The sequence below is a fragment of the Bos taurus genome, chromosome 11 (genome assembly GCF_002263795.3).
Source record: "Bos taurus isolate L1 Dominette 01449 registration number 42190680 breed Hereford chromosome 11, ARS-UCD2.0, whole genome shotgun sequence".
NCBI classification, from domain to species: Eukaryota; Metazoa; Chordata; class Mammalia; order Artiodactyla; family Bovidae; genus Bos; species Bos taurus.
The window spans coordinates 6,559,796-6,583,800 of record NC_037338.1 but is presented as its reverse complement, the minus strand read 5'-3'; the positions used below and the strand labels follow the sequence as shown (position 1 = coordinate 6,583,800).

The window sequence follows — 24,005 nt, the reverse complement described above, 5'->3', positions numbered from 1 at the left end:
AAGGTTGTGCCTCTATTTTTAAAGTTAAAACATAAGTAAAATGGAAATTTCCTGTGTTAGGACCAGTTTCACTGAATACTAAGTTCAAACTGTAAAAAGAAAAATTATCACCTATTACTGTGTCTGTGTGCATGCTTAGTCCTGTCCAACTTTTGCAACCCCATGGACTGAGTCCACCAGGCTCCTCTGTCCATGGGATTCTCCAGGCAAAAATACTGGAGTGGGCTGTCATTATCTGATGTCAGAACAAATCCAGGTCATACATCTAATTACAACTTAAAAGGTAATGCGGCCCATGAACCTCAGGGAGACCTTCAGAAGGACTGATGTGTGCCAAGAACTCCTTTCACATCTAAAACTCCACTGTATTTATGATTCCTTCATCTGAACGCCCCACCAGGAACAACTCCATTCATGAAGCCACTGTTTCTGAAGCCAAGAGACCAGGTTTACGTTGCATAGAACTGGGCTAACAAGGAAGGCAGGCTACTTACGGGGAGCGCCTTCAGCCATCTCAATGGCAGTGATGCCACAGGACCAGAGGTCACTCTGCAGAACAAAGCAGATGTTAGGGCACCATCCTCACTGTGAGGCCTGGTACTCGCCACCACTGGGCACTCACACAAACCACATAAATCCATTCTTGGGGGTACGAACCAAAAGGAAGTTTGCCAAGAAATTACGAGCACAAACACATCTGGAAGAACACCTTCCAAGTAAATAAATGATCAGCTCATAAAGTTCAGTCAACTCATGAAGAGGGTGATGGAAAAGCTATACAATCTGCCTTGTATTGTACAGCTTTGTAAAAAGTTATGCAATAATGATAATAATGATCGTTAATTAGAACCACTTGCCGTACCTATGATCCAACTCTCAGCCAGAGTCTGATGATCAAACAAGACTTTTCATCAGGACCAAGAACTGCATTATTGATACACGTCTCTAGAGGTCACTCTCAGAGTTTAAACACATTTGTGACCAAAGCAAAGGTGCACAGCTCTTTAGCAAGACTGAAATTTCACAAGGTGCTTGCTATGTAATCTGACAGTATTTCTGAAATAATAAATACCTGATACTCTTCAAATTAAAAAGAACAGTAAACAGAGCAGAAGCACTGAACTGACTTGGGACAAAAAAATTTCTGAGCCTGAGAGTGACCCCTCCCACCTTGAAAGCAGCACCTGACTTAGAACAGAGCTGATGCAGAAATGGACCACACACACACACAAAGCCTCAAAATACTGTCCTGGCAGATGTGCCCTACAGCAGGAGTCCATGCGGTCCTCGCTGGAGCAGGGAGGGGGACATGGGGGCAGAACCCGTGCCCAGGACCGGCAGAGCCCACAAGGCAGGGCTGGTGACACCTTACCCTGTAATCGTAGGTGGCGTCGGGGTTCTCGTCACAGGCAATGACCTCAGGGGCCATCCAGTACGGGGTGCCTATGAACGTGTTCCTCCTCCCCACGGTCCTGTCCAGCTGGGCACTCACCCCGAAGTCCACTGCGGCCAGAGGAAGGAAGGAAAGGGGACCAGAGTGAGCAAACCAGTACACAACAGGACGCAGACACGGAGCGGAACAGGGTCTTCAGAGTAAACCACACACCAGCACGGCGTGGATGCGTGACCCTCCAGCAACACGGGTAAGGAGCGCCCCTCCAGAGCCAAGTCACCATAGGGCCAAGACGCCCGACCAGCCTGGGGGTTTCCCCAGGGGCCTGTACCCACAGGTCCCTGAGTTTACCACAGGGACCACCAGAGAGACTGCTGGGGGAGTCTGGGGCATGGATGAAGTGGGCCTGGAGCCACGCTAACAGGTAAGCCTGGCTCCCACTTCTCCAACAGGACGGAAGGGGAAACGGGAGTGATGCCAACAGATCTGATGCACCCCGGCGGGCATCAGATCACACTTACCCAGCTTCACCTCTGCGTTCTCGGTCAGCAGCACATTCTGGCCCTTGATGTCGCGGTGGATCACGTGATGGATGTGGAGATGGGCCAGGCCCTACAGGCAAGACACAGAGAGATTTACTTGTCTGATGCTGCCAGTGAACAGTCCAGAATGCACCCCTTATAATATTCCATGGTTCGGGGGTTAAGAATTCACCTTCCAATGTAGGAGACATGGAATGGATCCCTGGTCAGGGGACCAATATCCCACATATCACTTAGTGTGGCCAAAGATTAAAGGAAAGAAAGAAAGGAAAAAAAAAAAAAAAAAACATTCTCTGGTTCTTCCCTGGTGGTCCAGTGGTTAAGAACCCACCTTCCAATGCAGGGGACGCAGGTTCTATCCCTGGTTGGGGAGCTAACATCCCCACACACTGCGGGGTAACTAAGTCCACGTGCCACACCTAAGACCCGGAGCAGGCAAACAAACAAATACTGAAAAATAAAGTGTGCACAGAATTCAACTTCAGCGCGTGTCCAGCAAGGTATCACCAGTGACACCATACAGAGACGCACCCCCAGTCCCGAGGGGCCAGGGCCAGGCTGAGGGTAGCACTACCAGTCTCTAGCTTTTCCCGAAGGCGCGTGTTCAGGGACCATCTGCAGCGTCTCTCCTGCAGTGTGTGCTATTTGTGTACGGGACGGTTGTTTTCCCACGCCGCACGCCCACTGTGCAGCGGGTGGGCCTGGGGGGGGATGTGAACCGCATGCACTCCAGGGGAAAGGCAAGGGTGAGAGTGGGCTTCAAGGTCTGGCCCTTGAACCCAGCCTGGTTTTCCCACCAAAGAGCCACAAGCTGTGAACTACTGACTGACCCCACCTCTATCCCACGGGTACAACCGTTGTGCCATCCACAGAGCTTCATGTGCCAATCAAGCATCTTTCTTTTTCTCCCAAGGAAGTAAGCCCTAATGGGCACACAGCACTTTTTGATGACCTCGTATCTGGAATGAAGCCCAGAGCATGCCTCTGATGAGAGGTGGTGGGAGAACAAAAACGCAGTTTGCATCCAAATATGGTCAGAAAGACAAAAAGGCAGCATTCTCACAACTCTACTTGTCCCGACTTCTGCCAGAGAACCTAATGTGCAGCTGCCTCCCAAGGCACAACTGACCTATCCAGTCTAAGATGCGGCAATATGAGAATGCGGTTTACTTGATTTTTCGTGTTTAACATTTTAGTGGGGTTTTATTGTTATCATGGGGCTTCGCAGATGGCTCAGTGGTAAAGAATCCACCTGCCAAAGCAGGAGAGGCGGATTTGATCTCTGGGTTAGGAAGATCCCCTGGAGAAGGAAATGGTAACCCACTCCAGTATACTTGCCTGGAGAATCCCATGGACAGAGGAGCCTGTCGGGCTACAATCCATGGAGTCACAAAGAGTCAGACACAACCTAGTGACTAAGCAACAACAACTGCTCTCAGGACACTGCAGGGGCCCACTCACTGAAGTCCCCCACAGCGGCAGGAGGTGGGGGGCGTAGTCTCACACGTTAAGGTTCCTTTAGTAACCACAGAAGAGTTCTCACGCTTTTATAGTGAAATGTGAATGTGATGATACAAAGACAGGTCTCCCACCTCTCCCTATCCAACTAGTTGTCTTAAGAGAATTATCTATTTTCAAGGGCTCTGTAAACAAAATAAAAAGAAATTCAAACTGTCGCCATGAATTCTAGACAGCATTTTTAAAAACCTGCAGTCCTCTGTGAAGCTTAAACATAAATTTACCTATACATAAAAAATAAAGTAACAGGGTTTTTTTACAATTAGATTCCAATTCAATTCCACAGTCTTTATTTTCCAAAATGTGGTCTGCAAATGAAATCCAACCAAGTCATTTAAGTGTGTGATTTATTTACAGGTAAAGTAGAGAGAAAACTGTGACAGTTGACCAAAGAGAAGAAGCCTGTGGGCAACTCACAAGCAGTTTTCAAATACATTATTTTCAGACACACTGCGCTGTCACAATGGCCCCACTACTGAAAAGAATCACTCAGAAGCTGCTAAAATCATTTGGTAGCTCCATAAACCAGCTTTCCAACTGGCTGTAAATAACATTAAACACAAGAACTTTCCCTCGTAAATACTGCAGCAGATTCTGTTAATGCCAAAGCCTAGAAGATGACTCTGAAAGCCAGCATTTAGCACCATTAATACTGATTTACAAGCTCAGACACAGAATTTCCATAAACAACACGAGCTAAGAGATTATTTCTCCTCCTCTGTACTCTGATTTTCTTTTGAAAAACTGCAGGATGAATTCAGGGAAATAAATTACATTTAAAAAAAAAACACACACACAACTATTTAAAAGTCTGGTTTCTTTAGATACAGGCCAGAGTCAACATCATGATGTGGCTTCAACTGTCGAAGCCAACTGGCTACAAAGAATCCTTGGTTGCTGTGCAAAGAGTAATCTGTACAGTGGCAACTGATGCCGGGAGGATCGGGGGCAGCAGGAGAAGGGGGATGACAGAGGGTGAGGTGGTCGGATGGCATCGCCGACTCGATGATCATGAGCTTGAACAAGCTCTGGGAGCTGGTGAAGGACAGGGAAGCCTGGCGTGCTACGGTCCATGGGGTCGCCAAGAGTCGGACACGACTGAGCGACTGAACGGACACGACTGAGCACAAGCAGCAAATGCAGAGAAAGCGGAGCTCGGGGCGGCTTACCCGAAGGATCTCCCTGGAGATGTAGGCTATCCAGTCTTCCTTTAGCGTGTTGCCCTTGGTGTTCTTCACCAGGTCCGTGATGGATCCGGCCCCACAGAACTCCATAACGAGCTGGAGGGAGACAAGACACAGACGCGTCCCGCCGGTGGTCAGAGCGTCGCAGGCGTCAGCACCCTCCCCGGGCAGGCCGGGGGTGGTCTAACTCCCGCCCTTTTCCTAAAGGTCTGGGCGAGTGATCACTGTGGAGGCACCAAATTCCTGAGAGCGTATTCCACCACCCCATCTCCTGGGCACGGACACGGGTCCAGGACACTGGGGTCCTCACCCCACAGCACAGCCCGGGCAGAGGCCCTGCAGCCCCTGTCTCCAGAGCAGAGGCCCTGCAGCCCGTCTCCAGAGCAGAGGCCCTGCAGCCCGTCTCCAGAGCACAGGCACAGGTGGGCCGTCTGTCCGTAACCAACGCCCAGTCGTCAGAAACCTGACCCAGATACTCCCCAACAGGCGTTCTCACTTGCCAGCATCAGAAATGTTCTATTTTCCACAACATTGTGATTCTCCAACTATTTTATGTTAACTGGGGTGGAAGACTAATTTTAAGCAGCACAGAACTTTTCACAAGACACTCTTTACAATACTTAGATGTTTGAACAATATGAACAAAGCATATTTTTAAAGTACTTAGAAAATGAACTGAACTATTCTAAAATTTTAACTACGTTTAGATATGGGTAATAAAAATAAAGGTATTTTTTTTCCCTTTTATTTTCCTAACTTTGCAAATATTCTACAATGACTTTAAAAAAAAAAAAATCAGAAGAGTAGTCATCTATCTTCCCACTCTGTAAATCCAGTACTTTTGGCAGAACTAACGTGATCACTACAGAGCCAGCACTACCTCAGTGTCACATCTTGAAACATGTTCAATAACAGGTGAGATTGAACATGTGTAAGTTCCACGAATTTACCCAAAATCCACCGCTCTTAGTAAATTACAGAACTAAGCTTGTTGTCTTGCAGCTTGTCTCTCACTCCCACGGAAGTAAAGAAAATGCATGTTGCTGAGATACTACACTAATTCCATAAAGTTTTTATCATACTGCTTTTGATTTCAAGCTCCTAACTTCCTTGCTATTTTGCGTGTTTCCCTTGTTTCTCACTGTGCCACCTTATTCCCAAAACACAAACTCTTTTCCCTGCAACGTGAAATCAACACCAAAATAAACATTCAGGATGCCTTCCACTGAGAAGTCCAGGGAAGATACCAGACTTTACCCCTCTGCTTTTCTCTCCCCTTCCTCTGGAAGGTTCTTAATGCCCTTCTGGTACAACCAAAAAGGAAACCCCACAAAACACGCAGGAGACGCTTGCTTACCCAAAGCTGGTCATCGTGTCCTGGGGGGCTCTTTTTAATGAAAGCACCGTAATACGTTGCAATATTTCTATGATGAGAATATTTCTTCAGCATATTTATCTCCAGTTTGATTTCCTCCTCTTCATCCTTAAGAAAAAAATAAAACATGCAGTGTCTGAATGACAGGCATGACTGGACTTCCTCCACACGCAGGCCATCAGAGGGTCCCGGCCCCTCCAGCAAGGGAGACAGCTGCTGTGACCTTTGCCAAGAACTGGGGGCTCACCCTCTGCAATGTGATCACAAGCTCAGCAAACAAGACAACAAGAACACAAGGTAAAGATTAACAGGCAGCAGAGGGCATGTGCAGACCAGGCTCCTTCGCTGACCACGTGCCCCCAGGCAGCTCATTCCACTTCTCTGAGCCTCAAGTTGCTCACCTGTAAAAATGGGAGGAAAGGGGGTAACAACTGGCCAATATTATTTCGACCGATTACCAGGAAGGGCTGTTTCTTTTCTAGAGAACACTTGTGAGTAAAAACTGTCCAGAGCATTTAAGGCGGAGGAGGTTCACCTCTGAGAGCCTGTCACAGGAGCATCCCCGGGGTCGGGGCCACAGGCAGGGGCTGAGCGCAGGAGCCCTCCAGTCCTGAGCGGGGGGCTCCCCCAGGAGATGAGGCCAGGCAGGGGGCCCGGAGACAAGCGCCACTGGGTGCTGGCAGGTTGTCCTGGACTGGGCTCACTCCCGGGCCTCTCACTACACTGAGATGAGATGAGCAGAGCAAGGAAGGAAGAGCCTGTGAGGGATAATCAGAGCGAGCGCGAAGGAGACAGGTGGTAACACAGGTCTGGAAAAATAAAGACAAGTCACTCCTGTGAGTGTACCAAGGTCCCCGCTTCCTCGAGGCGTCCTGTCCCCTGCTGAGCCTGGACACAGACAGGGTGACGCCAAACACCTTCAGGGAGTCATCTGAGGGAAGACTACAGACAACCAACAGAACGGGAGGAGAGCAAAACGGAAGAGAGAAAATAAGAGAGGAAGAGAGGAAGCGAGCCTTGGTTAGGAAAGAGACGTTTGAGGGAAGGTGAAGAGCTCTGAGAGAAGCTTCGTATAGCCAGACCTCTAGAATTCCCTCTGCTTCATGTATCTTCAACAAGAAGTGACGAGCGGTTCTCTAAGACCTCCTGACTTGTCTACACTGACAGGCTCCTTCCACTTTAGTGCTGCCCTTCCCTCTCCACAGAAGACTGCAAGCCGTGGAGGTGCGTGTGTGTTCATATGCACACACACACACACACACACACGAAACCTACTGGTGCAGCCAAGCATCTCCAGGAACCTTCCATACAGCCTCACAGAACAAACCTAAGTTTGATTCACTAACACTGTTCTTTAAGATAAAAGACACCAAGATCATTAGAACTCTTCACTGCGACCCGTCCGTCTTGGGAGGCCCTGCAGAGCATAGCTCAACGCTTTACTGAATTATGCCAGCCTCCTCCCCATGATAAGGCTGTGATCCATGAAAGGGGAACAATTAAGATATTGTCCAGGAGACCAAATGAAAAAGAAAGTGTCTTTTTAAAAAGAGAACTTGCCATTGTTCATTACTGCTTATAAACCAAATACACACCAGAACACACAATCATCCACCACCAGCGATTCTCACAGTGGTGGCTTGCAGCGGCTTGCAGCCACCGAGTGGTGGCTCAGTCCGGAGATGTAACCATGAGGACGCTACAGCACGCTGCTGATGGGCACAGCAGTCACGTGACTTTGACAGATGACAGCCGTGAATATGGAGCAGAGCCAGACGGCCAAGTGCAGTCCAGACACTGGGCTGTGTGGTAATTCTCGTTGAAACCTCACGCATGTGCAAATCATACCAAATGCATGATTTAAACATGTCATGGACTAAGCGAGGCTTCCCTGGTGGCTCATTTGCCTGCAATGCAGGAGACCCAAGTTCAATCCCTGGGTTGGGAAGATCCCCTGGAGAAGGGAATGGCAACCGACTCCAGTACTCTTGCCTGCAACAGAGGAGCCTGGTGGGCTACAGTCACAGAGAGTCAGACTGACTGAGCGACTAAACAACGTAATGTGACTGGTTTTTACATATTTCTTTCTAGCGATTGCACAAAGCAGCGTCTTCTAACTCGTTCACCTCTCTCTATAAGAACAACCAAGACCCTCCAACGGCACCTGATGTTTGCCGAGACCACCAAGTTAAAACCCTGACACATCTTACATGCTTAGAAATCCTTACAGACGTGAGTTGAATGCTGTCTGTGGGTGTGAACAGCACTCAGTATACAGACAGGTCACACTGCTGGTGGACCCTCACACACAATGCAGCTCCCTGAACCTAAGATGCAGCGAGGCAGCCGCTCCATCACATTTCATAATGAAACTATGATTCACGACCAACTGTAAGACATACAGTCACAGGTCTGAAATGGGGCTGCAAGTTAGAAATGATGACATATGACCTAAGAACAGCTTCAGCACAGTTTGGGAACGGCTTTTCTAATATGACTGAAACATCCAAATGTTTTCTGACATATAGTAATCAGATCAATGTCACTTGCCAGAGTATTTCTGAGTCTTCAGTAGTCAAATCATGAAAGCCAGATGAAACGGGTGTTCAGAGGAAGGCATACTGTCCTCTCAAATCACCATTTTAGGATAAGGATTGTATATTCTTTGAATCATCCCTTCTCTGGCTTCTCTGGTTTTAAAATAGAAGGTTATTGTACAGTTTATAAAATAAAAAGGCATTCAGCACCACTAATTGTCAGGCCCTGTCTAAGCATCAGAAAGGTAGTGTCTCTCAACAGCTTTGACCCAGGTACACCTGGGACCCTCATCACAACACATGCATGTGTGTGTGTGTATGCGCACACGCGTGCTCAGTCAAGGCCGACTCTTTACGGTCCCCATGGACTGTAGCCCACCAGACTCCTCTGCCCATGGGATTTTCAGCAAGAATACCGGAGTGGGTTGCCATTTCCTCCTCCAGGGGATCTCCCCAATGTGAAGTACTGAACCCACATCTCTTGTGTCTCCTGCATTTGCAGGTAGATTCTCTACCACTGCACCATCTGGGAAGCCAATGCTTTTAGTACAGTGTTTTTAAGTGTATGAGTCTTTAGGATAATAATGAACCAACATGCGAGTTCAGATCTCCCATCGGTCATTAGTAAAATACAGGTTTGGTGGTCTCGCCCCAGTATATGTTTACATATATCACCACCGCAAACACACACCTCACTTTGCCAGAGAAGATACACAGAAAACAAACTCCGAGCAGGCTAACAATTTCTAAACCACTAACAAACCTCACATTTGCAAAGAAAGGGGAACCGGCAAGTAACCCGGTTGAGTCCTAGCTCGTCTCTAGGGGGCCACAGTAATGTACAGATGAAGAAGAAAAAAAAATGAAGTGTCACTTGAGAGAGGAAAGGGGACATGCAGAGAAGAAAGCGAAGGCCCGCTCCTGGTCTCCTCCGGGGACCAAGCAGCTGCCAGACCCGCCCCGCTTCCCCTGTGATCCCAGGCAGCTAGTGCCAAGTCGAGTTTTGGACTCTCCCACTGGGAGCAAGCTCCCACAGAAAAGGCCTTTGTCTCGGCTGGGCTAAGGCTGGGGAGGAGTTTCCCACTGCCTTCCTTGGCTACTGAGGACATCTGAGCATCGTGGTCATCTTTAAAAGCAGCCAGGGGTTTGGGAGTCACCTGACGAGTCCTGTCCGCTCCACACTCTGAGCGTGGAGCAGGGCAGACGACTAGCGGGGTTTTTTAATGACTCTTTAAAATGCTCGGACTCCGAGCACACATGCACCAAAATGCTGTTTAAACTCTTATAACTTGAATTCTGTCTCCTTCCACTGATGGCAGTAACGTGAAGAGACAGAAGTGGACCTCAGCTGACTGGGAGGATCCAAGAGGACTGGGAATGTTCTCCCAGCACACCGCTTACAGAAAGAAGCCTATGCAGTAACAGCTGAACAACAAAAAACAGGAAGGACAATTCATTATTCACTCTCTTTACTAGATGGAGAGAATCATAATAAAATGACATATGCAAATACCTCTAGCAGATTTCACCACTGAAGTGTATAAACACACATATACTCAAAAGGAAAATATCCATTAAAAAAAAACAGCTTACAAGTTTGTTTTAGTTAACAACCAGCAAACCCTTCTTCATGATACTGTTAACTGGTAAAGAAATGAGGAAAGATCACCTTTGACTTGAAAATCCCAGTGACATCTGAGAATATTACTCAGTACCACAGCAAAGTGAATGAACCAAAGTTAACTTTTCTGACTCAGATACATGAAAAGTCCTACAAAAATTCACTAGTAATTCAACCAGACAGAGGCAAACACAACTCTGCAGGGAAGATTCTCAGGCAGAAGGAAGGTATGGAATCTAGTCAGAGGAAGGAAGGACACGTTCTTTAAAATGAATCAGCGTCCATCTCACAAGATCCAAGATAAAAGCCCCAACAGAAAAAGGCCAAGTGATGTGCTATGTGCTAAGCTGTTTCAGTTGTGTCCAACTCTGTGATCCCATGGACTGTAGCCCGCCAGGTTCTCCTGTCCATGGAATTCTCCAGACAAGAATACCAGAGGGAAAATACATTTCCTCCTCCAGAGGACCTTCCTGACCCAGGGATCAAACCAGAATTTCTTGTATCTCCTGGACCGGCAGGTGGATTCTTTACCACATCACCAGGGAAGCTGAATTCACATATACACCTTCTACAACTATATAAAGGAAAAAACCCAGTGATCCTCAGACATCTTCCCTAAGCATTCACCCCACAAATGCACAGGAGCTGCTAAGAAATGCATCTCAGACACAGCAAACCTTCAGAGACTGGAACCAAACGAAATTCACTCTGACTGGCCACCGTCTGCACTGCTGCTTCACCACCCATTTTACCAAAATGTCCATTTCTTAAACTTAGAACAAGGAAAAGCTCAGCAAGTCTCCATCAGCACTGGACTAAGTGATTTATAGGCAAAAACTCGGTAAGACGATGGTAGTCTGATTTCACCAGAATCTTCAAGTCTGCACAGAAAACCATCCTGGGCTCTTAAATCACTCGTGTCTTCTACATCAAGTAAGTACCAATAATACCCTTGGCATTAGTCCATCGTACGCAGAATAATTTTCACAGCATCGCAGGAGAAGGTAACTGCATGCTCAGACCAGATGTGCCTGTGTGGGTGCTGCCAAGCACACATGGAAACCCCACAGCTGTGTCCATCGATCAGACATGATGTCACAGCTCCACTCGGAGACTGCCTGGCAGCCAGCATCTCCCTCCCACGCAAGCGAAGCAACAGATGCTGGAAACGATACAGTAACAGACACTGGGACTGAGCCACGGTGACAATGCGATGGATGGGAGATTTAAGTCAAGTGGCAACAGAGATACAGAGTCAACCAGCAGCTTCAAACAGTACATATGTTTCAGTCAGGCTTTTTAAAGTCTTACGCTGCTTCCTTTCCCTAACTCCACTGTTCCATAAGGAACAGTTCCACTGTTCTGTTAAATAACTCAGATGAGTTATGATAATAAATATGATGGCAAATGCCTTGTTATTTAAGGAGCATCTGTCAAGGAAAATATATTAAGTCATCAGAATGTACAGTGGTGATTAGTGCCCACTTTTCAAGATCTTATTAAAAACAAAAGTAGGAAGTGCTTCTCGTCACATGGTATCATGAAGTCACTTGAAGTGGCCTGTTCTGTAGTAGCTCACGATCTAAAGGATACACTGTCCATACACAATACATGGACAGGAGTGACCACTTTGTTGCTCAGTCGCTGAGCTGTGTCCCAGCTCTTCTGTGACCCCACGGACTGTAGCCCGCCAGGCTCCTCTGACCATGGGATTTCCCAGGCAAGCATACTGGAGTGGGCTGCCATTTCTTCCTGACCCAGGGATTGAACCTGAGTCTCATGCACTGGCAGGTGGGCTCTTTACCACTGTTCACTTAAATTCAGCCAATCTCAACTGATCCAACTTTATGAGATCCAATTGTGATCGTTTTCATTACAGGAAGTGGGGCCCTTGATAGTGTAGACTACTTTATCTTGTTTTTGAGGGTCATTACATCAGATTCATCATTGATTATGATCATGAAAAATACAGAAGGAATAAAGAAAATGCTAAAAGCTAATGAGTGTTCTGATTACATTACATAACTATAAAGTGTAAACACACACTAGGAACAAGCTTACAGGTAGGCTTTGGTGGTGTGTGTTATTTTAAAACAGCCCTATTATCAATCAGAAAGGACGAAGAGGGCTGAGAGGGTCTCCCCCCAAGGTGTCTTGGGGACCATGGGGGAGGGGAGGGCAGTGAAGCAGCAGGCAAGAACCCAGGCTGGCCTGGAACTCAAGCTCACAGAGTCAGCAGAAAAGTGACCAGTGGCTCTAAAAGAATGAACAGTCAACAGCGGTGTGATATCGAGACACCCCAGGAGCACTGGGTAAGAAGTCCCTGGTGAAGAGCAGTGGCTGCAGGGACATTCAACGCCAAGGAAGATGGGATTTTTGAGAGAAGTTCCTACAGAACACTGGGTCTCTAGTCATCAGAAGTGAGCAATATTCCTGATTTTTCTCTCGACTCTTGCAGTGAAATGGATAAGATTAAATCAGAAAAGAAATACTTAATCATGTCCCAAACATAAGAAATTAAAAAGCCAAGGTCTGTTTTCCCTAGGACAGGCACCTGAGCATCTCTTCTCGGTTCAAGAAGTTCTTCCACAGGTGGATTTCCTTCTGTGTCTGCAGCAATTTCAGTTCAGCACCTGCTACATGCATGCAAGACTCCTGGAGGCTGCACGGCCAGCTTGACACCCATGGATGAGACTGCTCTCTCAGAAGCCAGTGGGACATCAAAGAATATGAGAGCAGGGAGAGTAAATTACCACTACGTGCAGAGGCGCGAATGGCTCCCACAAACGTAAGGGGATGTCAAAGAAGCAGACACAATGCGAGCCTATGACTTTTTACATCGACCACAAACACAAACAAAAATAATCAATCGTGTTAGAAGTCGGGCGAATGGCTCCTCCCAGGGGAAGCGGCTGGTAACTGGAGGGGCTGCCAGGCACGTTCCTGGGCTGCTACCAATGCTGTTTTTTCACTTAGCTGCCGACTCGTAGGTGGGGTGAGTTCAGTTTCTGGAAATGTCTGGGGTTTATCATTTGTGCACTTTTCTGTACGCATGTCACACTACACACACAGAGGCAACTGGACACAGCTGTCCTTGAGAAGTGGCCGCTACCAAGCCTCTCCACTTTGTGGCCACAGCACAGCACATTAAAGAGAAAAAAAAAACAGGCCCGAGAAGGTCTGGATGTAAGAGAAACAAAAGCAGCGAAGAAACAGCACAGAGCTCCCGGGCCGGGAGAGATCGCCCAGCCTCCAGAGGCCCCAGACATCACAGTGACCACGAGAGTGTGGACACAGGGGCAGCTACCCTGCAGAGGCTTGTGAGCCCAGCAGCCCTGAGCCGGCACCTGGGGCCTGAACTAGGGAGGGTACCCAGCACCCCTCAGATGGAGAAGAGCAGCTGCCTGTTCCTTGGCTGTCTGAACAAACAATGGGGTTTATGCTGAACACCTACCTCCCAGCGGGGAGAGTGAAAGTTGGGGGACATGCCAGGCAGACAGTGCTTATGTGACCATCTCCAAATAAAACCCCAGGCACTGGGTGTCCAAGGAGCTTCCCTGGTGGACAGCGCTGCCCGCATGGGAGGACTTCTTGCTGCTGGAGGAGTTAAGCTTGTCTTTTATGATGACTTCAGGGGGCCCGGACTCCTGGAAGTCTGTGCCTGGATTCCTTCGGACTTCACCCCACACGCCTCTGCACTCTGCTGACTCTGCTTCACGTCCTTCCCTGGTTGTAAATCGCAGCTGAGGCCAGTTATAGGCTGACTCCTGAGTCCTCCTAGAAAGCCATTAAGCCTGAGGATGGTCTTGAAGCCCTCGCCAATGCACATATGTATTTTTTTTATGTATCACAGTATAACCAATTATTTTGGCCGATATTTTAGCCACCTGATGCAAACAGGAGAAGACTGATGCTGGGAAAGATTGAAGGCAAAAGGAGAAGAGGGCGGCAGAGGATGAAATGGTTGGATGGCATCACGGACTCAATGGACATGAATTTATCTGAGCAAATTTCAGGAGATGGTGAAGGACAGGGAAGCCTGGCGTGCTGCAGTCCATGGGGTTGTAGAGAGTCAGACAGGACTTAGCGACTGAACAACAACAGGGCTGATTAACAGTGTTGTGATAGTTTCAGGTGGACATCAACAGGACTCCGCCATATGTATATTAACACAATTATTTCCCCATTCTTTCCCCAAACTCCCCTCCCATCCAGGCTACCACCTAACGTTGAGCAGAGTTCCATGCCGATGAACATCTTTTTAAGTAAGTTCGCTAGGAATGGAGGCAAGAAGGGAAGTGTAGAGATAAGAAGTAGAATTTTGCATTTATAGCCCTCCAGTAAATTTAAAAAAGAAAAGCTGGTGGGGAGGGAGGACAGGATTTTTACAGAACAGTGCCCACGTTTAAAAAATAGCAATTTATGTGATTGAAAAATTGGTGGGTGTTTTTTTCTTTCAATTGAACTATTTATTTTCCTTAGATAAATGCTTTCGATTCACGAAGTGACAAGGTAGCCGTATCCGCCTGGAGATGGTTCATCAACAATTACAAAGGGCTCCCTTTCACGGCAAGTTTTATTTTACCAGGAGCTCAAGAATAGCTCCTTCTGGAGCATAATTAATCTTTCTATTCCACCCTACCTCTGAGAAGAGCCTGCATTAAAAGACTAAGTGTTCAGTAATTGTTTAAATGAATGAATTAGTGCAAGTGCATGAACAGCATTTAAAGGCACAAGAACAAAAGCCCAGAAGCCATGGCTGACACACTCCCTTTCCAGTCCCACTGCACCTGACCAAAATCAAGAGCACTTTTTCTTACTTCCATTAAGAATGGATGATAATAGTTTCCTTTTCCGATTTTTTTTTTCTAACCCATGCAGCGACAGAAATAATACGTATGCAAATAAGCGCTGTTTCCATTGTTATAAAAGGGAATATATATATTTGCCAACACTCAAAAAATGCTTTTGGAAATTCTCTTTTAAAGTTGGCAGGACATTGCAGCAAAATAGAAGGTGAGCACCACCCATGTGAAGGACTCCGTGCTAGGCCTGGACAGGCGAGGAGAACCCTTTAACAGTCAGCTTCCCACAGCATTTATAGCTCAGGACGGAATAACATTAAGCATGGAACGAACATGAAGAAACTGCTCCCTAGGTACCCATCGAAACAGTACGAGGAGAGAACTCACAGGCGGGACTGAAGTGGTCGCCAAGGCCCAGACCGTGTGACTATACCGGGGCACAGACGCTTCCTGAGGCAGGAGGCAGATGGCGCAGGACGCCTGCAGAGCCCAGAGAGCAGCTGCTTGGGCGGGCAGGCGGCTGTGTCGGAAGGCTTTCAGCAGAAGCAACAAGTGATGTTATTTTATTAACTTTAACGAGGAGAAGGGAACAAAGAAGCCACCATTTACACGCAGAACCTGCATGCTGGCCACTGTGCATCTATTATGTTATTTTCATTCTGATGAGAGCCTGTGAAGTAGGAATTATTATTCCATTTTACAGATGAGGAAACTGGAGCTTTATTAAATTTAACTCTAGGCTCTAGCCTGCCAAAGGACATTAACACTGTCTTAGAGTAAAAGCCAAGATATGACTATTAAATAAACACGGCTGACTTTCGATGAGGCTCATAAAGTATAAATTCACTTTGAAAAATATTTATGGGCCTCACATTTCTGTTCACAGGAAAAAGGCGAAAAGTAAATAAATCAATTTTATTAGTTCAGTGACCATTCTAAAAACAAAAGCCAGAAACGTACTCACTCTTTCTAACCACTAATAATTTTAAGAGACTCCTTTCTTTTCTTTCCTAGAGGGATGAAATTCAAGTGTGAAGGGCAGGTCTTACTATTATTTATGATTAATGTACAATACCTATGGTTGCTTTTAACATTTTTTATTACAAAAATATGAGAACTGTAAAAAGTGGCCATACCCCCAAGAGTATTTTACTACAACAAAATAGTACTAGAATTTTCTTGGACAATGAAATCAATTGTTGTTGCTGTTCAGTCGCTTTGTCATGTCCAACTCTTTGCGACCCCATGGACTGCAGCACATCAAGCTTCCCTGTCTTTCACTATCTCCCAGAGTTTGCTCAAACCCATGTCCACTGAGTCAGTGAAGTTATCCAACCATCTCATCCTCTGCCGCTCCCTTCTCCTCTTGCCCTCAATCTTTCCCAGCATCATAGTCTTTTCCAATGAGTCGGCTCTTCACATCAGGTGGCCAAAGTATTAGACATTTACCATCAGTCCTTCCAATGAATATTCAGGGTTGATTTCCTTTCCAGTGAGTTGGCTCTTTGCATCAGGTGGCCAGAGTATTGGAGCTTCAGCTTTAGCATCAATGCTTCCACTGAATATTCAGGGTTGATTTCCTTTAGGATGGACTGGGTGGATCTCCTTGCAGTCCAAGGGACTCTCAAGACTCTTCTCCAGCACCACAGTTCAAAAGCATCAATTCTTCGGCACTCAGAACCAGTACTATGTGAGTCGGTGATGCCATCCAACCGTCTCATCCTCTGTTGTCTCCTTCTCCTCCTGCCCGCAATCTTTCCCAGCATCAGGTCCTTTTCCAGTAAGTCAACACTTTGTATGAGGTAGCCAAAGTATTGGAGTTTCAGCTTCAAAATCAGTCCTACCAATGAACACCCAGGACTGATCTCCTTTAGAATGGACTGGTTGGATTTCCTTGCAATCCAAAGGAGACTCTCAAGACTCTTCTCCAGCACCACAGTTCAAAAGCATCAATTCTTTGGTGCTCAAGAACCAATACTACGTATCTATTACGTGTTTCTCCAAGTGCCCACCAAAACCAGAACATTCCATTCAACTCAAAGATCTGAATGCCTACAAAACTTACTGGGTATCGCCTCTGATTATCTGGCGCTAGGCAGACCCCAAGTACAGGACGCAGAGCTATACTCTCAGAGTGAACTAGGGGATACCACAGCACAATGTAAAGATCAGGGTGCTATTCTGGTAAGGAGCTATGAACTCCAGGCAAGTCAATCTCCGTTCTAATCGTCAAGTGCTGTCGTCCGTATATAAAGGCACCGTGACAAACCTAACAGATCTGAGGTGTACAGTTCATCCAGTCTTAATCTTCCTCTACTCACTCACGAAATAGACAAGAACAGTACACGAGAATTTTCGTATTTTGTAAATCCTTAGTTACATTCTTAGAGTAAATCAATCACAGATAAAAACAAATTCTATCCCCACCAAAAAACCAAGCAACTAAACCTTTACAAAAATCTCACCGTTATTTACATCCTCACCAGCAGTGGTAGTAGCAGTAGTGAAGTGGCTCAGTCAGGTCTGACTCTGTTACTTTTCAAACACATTTTCCATTTTTTGTTGTTTTTTAGTTGCTCAGTCGTGTCCAACTCTTTTGCAACCCCATGGACTGTAGACCCCCAGTCTCCTCTGTCCATGGGATTCTCCAGCAAGAATACTGGAGTGGGTTGTCATTTCCTTCTTCAGGGAATCTTCCTGACCCAGGGACCGAATCTGCATCTTCTGCAATGGCAGGCAGGTTCTTTAATCCTGTGCCACCTGGGAAGTCCTTAAATCGGGAGCTTATTTGTTGAGCAGTTTGGCCTTAACCCCAAGTTAACTTCATATTTATTTTCAGGGAAAGGAGGATAGTGGCATTCAGAAGGAAGAAGAGTAAGTCTAGGGGAGGGAGGAAGAAGGCGATGGCACCCCACTCCAGTACTCTTGCCTGGAAAATCCCAATGACGGAGGAGCCTGGTGGGCTGCAGTCCATGGGGTTGCTAAGAGTCGGACCCGACTGACCGACTTCCCTTTCACTTTTCACTTTCATGCATTGGAGAAGGCAATGGCACCCCACTCCAGTGTTCTTGCCTGGAGAATCCCAGGTACGGGGGAGCCTGGTGGGCTGCCATCTATGGGATCACACAGAGTCGGACACGACTGAAGCGACATAGCAGCAGCAGCAGCAGCAGGGGAGGGATGGGACTAGAAGGTTGGGATTAGCAGATGCCAACCATTAATGTATAGGATGAATATATATATATATGTATAAACTAAGTCACTTGGCTATAAACCAGAAATTAACACAATTCACTACAAATCAACTACACTTACTCACAGTCAGTCTATTCTTGTGGTCCCAGCCTTTGTTCCTCCATTAGATGCAGGGGAGGAGGGCATCCACGTTCCAGCTGAGCCTGGCACACCCAGTGCCTGGTACAAGTCCTTAACAAATATCAATTCACTTCATCTACTCTATACTTTATCACCAAAGATGAATTCTAGTATCTTTTTAATTCTAGTAGAACTTCTTAAAAAATAAAAGTATCATAAATAGTACAAAGCACCCTCTGGTTCTTTTGTAATAGGTCCATGTTTATTTACTCTACACCAGGTGTCCACAATGGGGGTGACATCACCCTCCAAGGCTCCCCAGGTGGCCTAGTAGTAAAGAAGCCGCTGGCCAATGCAGGAGCCACAAGAGATGTGGGTTTGATCCCTGGGTTGGGAAGATTCCTTGGAGAAGGAAATGGCAGCCCACTCCAGTATTTCTGCCTGGAGAATCCCAGACATAGGAGCCTTCAGTCCGTGGGGTCGCAAAGAGTCAGACACGACTGAGCATCTGAGCATTCCAATCACCCTCCCAGGGGATGAGAAGTGGTTCCAAGTGGTGGGGGAAGAAACCTACCACTTTTATGTATAAAGCACAAGATACACACATGCAGACTATTGTTTCCATTAGTATGATTAGAAAGAAAATCTTATGAGTCTTCTTAGGGAGGTGATTGTGAAAATGAGGGCATGATCTGTTGGGAACACAGTGGAACTCAGTTCAGGTCAGTTCAGTCACTCAGTCGTGTCCAAACCCATGTCTATCAAGTTGGTGATGCCATCCAACCATCTCATTCTCGGTTGTCCCCTTCTCCTCCTGCCCTCAATCGTTCCCAGCATCAGGGTCTTTTCCAATGAGTCAGCTCTTCGCATCAGCTGGCCAAAGTATTGGAGTTTCAGCTTCAACATCAGTCCTTCCAATAAACACCCAAGACTGATGTCCTTTAGGATGGAATGGTTGGATCTCCTTGCAGTCCAAGGGACTCTCAAGAGTCTTCTCCAACACCACAGTGGGACTAGTGGTTCTCAAAGTTACTGTCATATTTTTAAATTAAAATTAGCCAAAGCTTAATCAATTTCTAATTAACTTTCAGGGCTTTTCTTCAAGGACTTGCCTTACACCATTATTAAAATAATAACATCAATGAAGAGGTACAGCGTGTGACCTTCATCTACAGAAGGCTAAGGAAGGAAGACAATCCAAATTAGGAAGCTGAAATCTAATATGAAAATCATTTAAATTAAGTTAGAAGTTACCGAGGATAAGAAAATGCCAGATAAGGAAATTCAGCATCCCACAAACTTGGCACATCAGTTTCTCTCTCAGGAGCTATGACAAACCTAGACAGGGTATTAAAAAACAGAGATATCACTTTGCCTACAAAGGTCTGTACAGTCAAAGCTATCATTTTTCCAGTAGTCATGTATAGATGTGAGAGCTGGACCATAAAAAAGGCTCAGTGCTGAAGGATGATGCTTTCAAACCCGTGGTGTTGGAGAAGACTCTGGAGAGTCCCCTGGACTGCCAGGAGATCAAACCAGTCAATCCTAAAGGAAATCAACACTGAATATTCACTGGGAGGACTGATGCTGAAGCTACAATACTTTGGCCACCTGATGCAAAGAGATGACTTACTGAAAAAGACCCTGAAGCTGGGAAAGACTGAGGGCAAGAGGAGAAGAGAGCAACAGAGGACGAGATGGTTGGATGGCATCATCAACTCAATGGACATGAGTCTGAGAAAACGCCAAGAGATGGTGAAAGCCAGGGAAGCCTGGCGTGCTGCAGCCCATAAGGTCCCAAAGACTCAGACACGACTCAGCGAATGAACAACAAGCTGAGAGAAAGAAAGTGGTTTGTTAAGGCAAGTGAAAAACAGAAGTTAAGGGAAAAAAAGAATATTTGGAGGAGCGTGCACACAGCTGTGTGAAGCTGAGAGCTGACTCTGATGCAGTGACCGCTTCCCTGAAGACGGAGATGGCCTGTGGGAGTCGCAGGTGGTGGGAAGAAGGAACCAGGAGCAGGCTGTAAGGCTGCAGTATCGAAGTGTCTTCCGAACAGCAGCAGAATGAAGTAAGTCCCGGTCCACAGCACTCTCTCCCCACCTCCCTCCTGTTCTCACACATCCATCACGCCGTGCTCACCTCCAGCTGGAAACTGGTAAAGCTGGGAGGCCTCACAGGGCCTTGCTTGGTCTCTGGAACGAGCGTGTGTGCTCCCTCCTGCCAGAGTGTGACCGCCCCAGGAGCAAGAATTTGTTGTCTGCTCCGTGGAGCTGGCTCAAGACGATGCTCATAGTCCTGTTCCCCAGATTTGACCTACGTGGCTGACCATCAGGCCGCTTCTTCTGGGGCACCTGGGTTAGTGGCTAGGCTTTACACAGCTTTAACTCTCCCATGCTCTCATTGTAGGAGCATGGTGCCAAAAGTAGGGACGGCACCCACCAAATCCTGCCAACCAGCACCCTGCACCCCAGCGCACATTGGGCCCAGTATCCTCCCAACCTGCAAGGAATATGTCTCATCACCAACACTCAGGTCATCAGGACTGGAAAAAAGTCTGCTCTGGCTGAATCTACACTCTCTATCCACCCATCCTTTAAGGTCAGGATCATATCAGCTCTCCCAACAGCCTACTGAGAAGCCAGCGTCTGAAATTGTTAATACTTTCAAAGGTTCTGTAAGTTGAGAGTCAAGAGATCTGGGCTCTAGTCCCTGCCCCCTAACTAGCCATGTGCTCCTGAGCATGAAGGTCAGTGTCTCCGAGCTGGAATCCTTCACTTGCAGGCCTGAGGGGATATCTTCTCTCCTAAGGGTTTTTGAACTTGAGGGTGCTGCAAATCCCCTGGAGGGCTTATTAAAACCCTGACTGCTGGGCCCCAATCCAGCACTTTCGATGCAACAGTCTGGGGTAGAGCCTGAGACACTGCATTTCTAACAGATTTCCAGGTGTGCTGCTGTGAGAGAATCCACCACTTTAACCCCATCTGACGCCAGGGACCATGGGACCACTCCGACCAGAAGACTGGACTGGGTGGGTGATGAGTGGCAGGGAGACGCCCCCAAGCCAGACAGAGCACCATTCCTTCTCTCTCCGACATAAAGCACTATATACTGTTTATCTCTGTTTTCTCCACATCATCACAAGACGATAGACCTCCTTTGCCCAAAACAATTATTACACACACATAAGGGCCCTGAACTGCACAGCAGTATTTGGGTTTAATGTGGTTCACCATCCAGACAGGCTGGCCTAAGCTTTCCAAAACTGCTTTTGAAATATACGCCTTTTTATATAGTTTTGACTTGCAAACCATGTAAATGATTCACACATTCGAAAATTAAATCAGGAGAAAAAGGAAACCCTATGAATGAATTAAAATAGAAACTGAAGCTAGCAGCTACACGCCCGATTGATAAACCCCACAAGGAGATGAGTATTCCTAGTAACGTCTGAATATAGCACTCTGCAAATCCTTGACAGATAAAAGTCTAAGGACAAAAACAGCTTCAGACAAATAAAACTCTACTCTGTGTTCACTGCTAAGTGGTAACCTCGGTGTTGTAATTCTGAAATGATTTTATGTTTGCTGAAAGTGAAAGTCGCTCAGTCAAGCCCTACTCTTTGTGACCCCATAGACAGGACACCAGGCTCCTCTGTCCGTGGAATTCTCTAGGCAAGAATACTGAAGTAGGCTGCCATTCTCTTCTCCAGCAGATCTATGTTTATTGGAGGATAAATTAAATAAGTAAATGTAATGTTCTATTAGGAACTAAGAGTTTTCAGTCTAGGCAAAGAGAAAACTATAAAATACACAAGATTTTAGAAATTAAGGGAAAAAATGATTCTGAAAAATATATTTCCAAGCTCTATCTACTGAGAGGGTCTAGAAGCAAAAAGGGCTTTCCTGGTGGCTCAGACAGTAAGGAATCTGCCTACAATGCAGGAGAACCATGTTAGGTCCCTGGGTTGAGAAAATCCCTTGGAGAAGGGACTGGCTATCCCCTGGAGAAGGAAATGGCAACCCACTCCAGTACCCTTGCCTGGAGAATTCCACGGACAGAGGAGCCGGGCAGGCTACAGTCCATGAGGTTGCAAGGAGTCGGACACGATTAGTGAAGACACAATGTGAGCCACACAGGAAAGCAGAAAACCTCTGCAGCAATGAGCTCACTGAGCGTCCAGATGCTGGTTTCTGAGTGCACTTCCCACTGAAAGGAACTAAGGCTCTTCAGAGGAAGGGACTTGCATTCTGGAAGATGAGCCTCAAATAGCTACTTGTCCCAAAAGACAAGGAAATATTCAAAAACTACTGGGCCGTGTCAGGGGGCTGCAGAAGGCAGTCTTTAAAGAGCTCCCCTGGCTAGATGTGGCATGCTTTCATTAGATAATAATAATGGCAGCTGCAACTGATGGATACACATTGAAGAAATATTAATAAAACTGCCTATGTCCATGGCAATATCTAGAAGAAAGAAGACAAGAAAGGGTGGGGTAGGTAAGAAAAGAAACTCTTCTTTACTGACTGATGCACGCTAAGAAGCCTGGAAGATAGAATCTGAAAATCAACACCTGGCAGTCATAATTATTAACACAGTATCTACATGTAGATTACTTCCATGGACTGTAGCCAACAGCACGGGGAACTCTGCCTCTTCCATCAAATGGCTTCACTAACACTGGGACAATCAGGATGGACGTGCCCCCTGAGGTCACGCAACAGGAAGATCCAACACCACCACGGTGTTCTTGCCAAAAACACTTATTCTGCATCTAATTAAGCCTCGATCTAATTTCTAGTTTACAGGAAATATAGGAGGAGGGACAAGTTAAAGCACAACATGAGGAAACTATCAGACAAATCCAGAATGGGGGCTACTTCACCAAACAATTGGCTGGGCTCTTCCAAAAGTCAATTTCTCTATTAAAAAAAAAAAAAAGTAGGAGGGACTGACCTAGATTAAAAGTGACTTAAGAGATAAGCTAACCAGTGTGTGTGTGTGTGTGTGTGTGTGTGTGTGTGTGTGTACACACCATATCTTCTTTATCCATTCATCTATCAATGGATATACATACCCACACACATATACACACAATGGAATATTACTTGACCATAAAAAAGAATGAAATCATGCCATTTCCAGCAACATAGAATCTCTAGGTCCTAGATGGACCTACAGATTATCATACTAAGTGAAGTAAGTCAGACAGAGAAAGACAAGTATCATATGATATGACTCATAGGTGAAATCTTTTTTAAAAAATGCTACAAATGAACTTATTTACAAAACAGACTCATGCACATAGAAAATAAACTTATAGTTACCAAAGAGGATTGAGGGGGATGATAAATTAGATGGTGGGGAGTGACTTAAACATACTACAATACATAAAACAGCTAAACAACAAAGCCGTACTGTATAGCACAGGGAACTATACTCAGTATTCTATAATAACCTATAACGGAAAAGAATCTGAAAAAGAACATATATGTATGTATGTATGTATAACTTGTGCTTCCCTTGTGGTTCAGATGATATAGCGAGAGACCCAGGTTTGATCCCTGGGTCGGGAAGCTCCCCTGGAGAAAGAAATGGCACCGCACTCCAGTATTCTTGCCTGGAAAATCCCATGGACAGAGGAGCCCGGTAGGCTACAGTCCATGGGGTCGCAAAGAGTCGGACACGACTGAGCGACTTCACTTCACTTCATGTATA

At 46.3% G+C, this 24,005-nt stretch overlaps 1 protein-coding gene across 50 annotated transcripts in view; it reads right to left on the bottom strand.

Moving 5' to 3' along the window:
• MAP4K4 (mitogen-activated protein kinase kinase kinase kinase 4) overlaps positions 1 to 24,005 on the bottom strand; it is a 150,459-nt gene that overhangs the window by 48,030 nt on the left and 78,424 nt on the right. For all 50 annotated transcript variants that reach the window (XM_024999325.2, XM_059891663.1, XM_024999335.2 and 47 more), the window contains exons 4-8: positions 5,995 to 6,120; positions 4,623 to 4,733; positions 1,915 to 2,005; positions 1,373 to 1,503; positions 495 to 549 (exon numbers count right to left, since the gene is read on the bottom strand). In XM_024999325.2, coding sequence (XP_024855093.1) covers positions 495 to 549; positions 1,373 to 1,503; positions 1,915 to 2,005; positions 4,623 to 4,733; positions 5,995 to 6,120 — 514 coding nt within the window. The remainder of the gene's footprint in view (positions 1 to 494; positions 550 to 1,372; positions 1,504 to 1,914; positions 2,006 to 4,622; positions 4,734 to 5,994; positions 6,121 to 24,005) is intronic.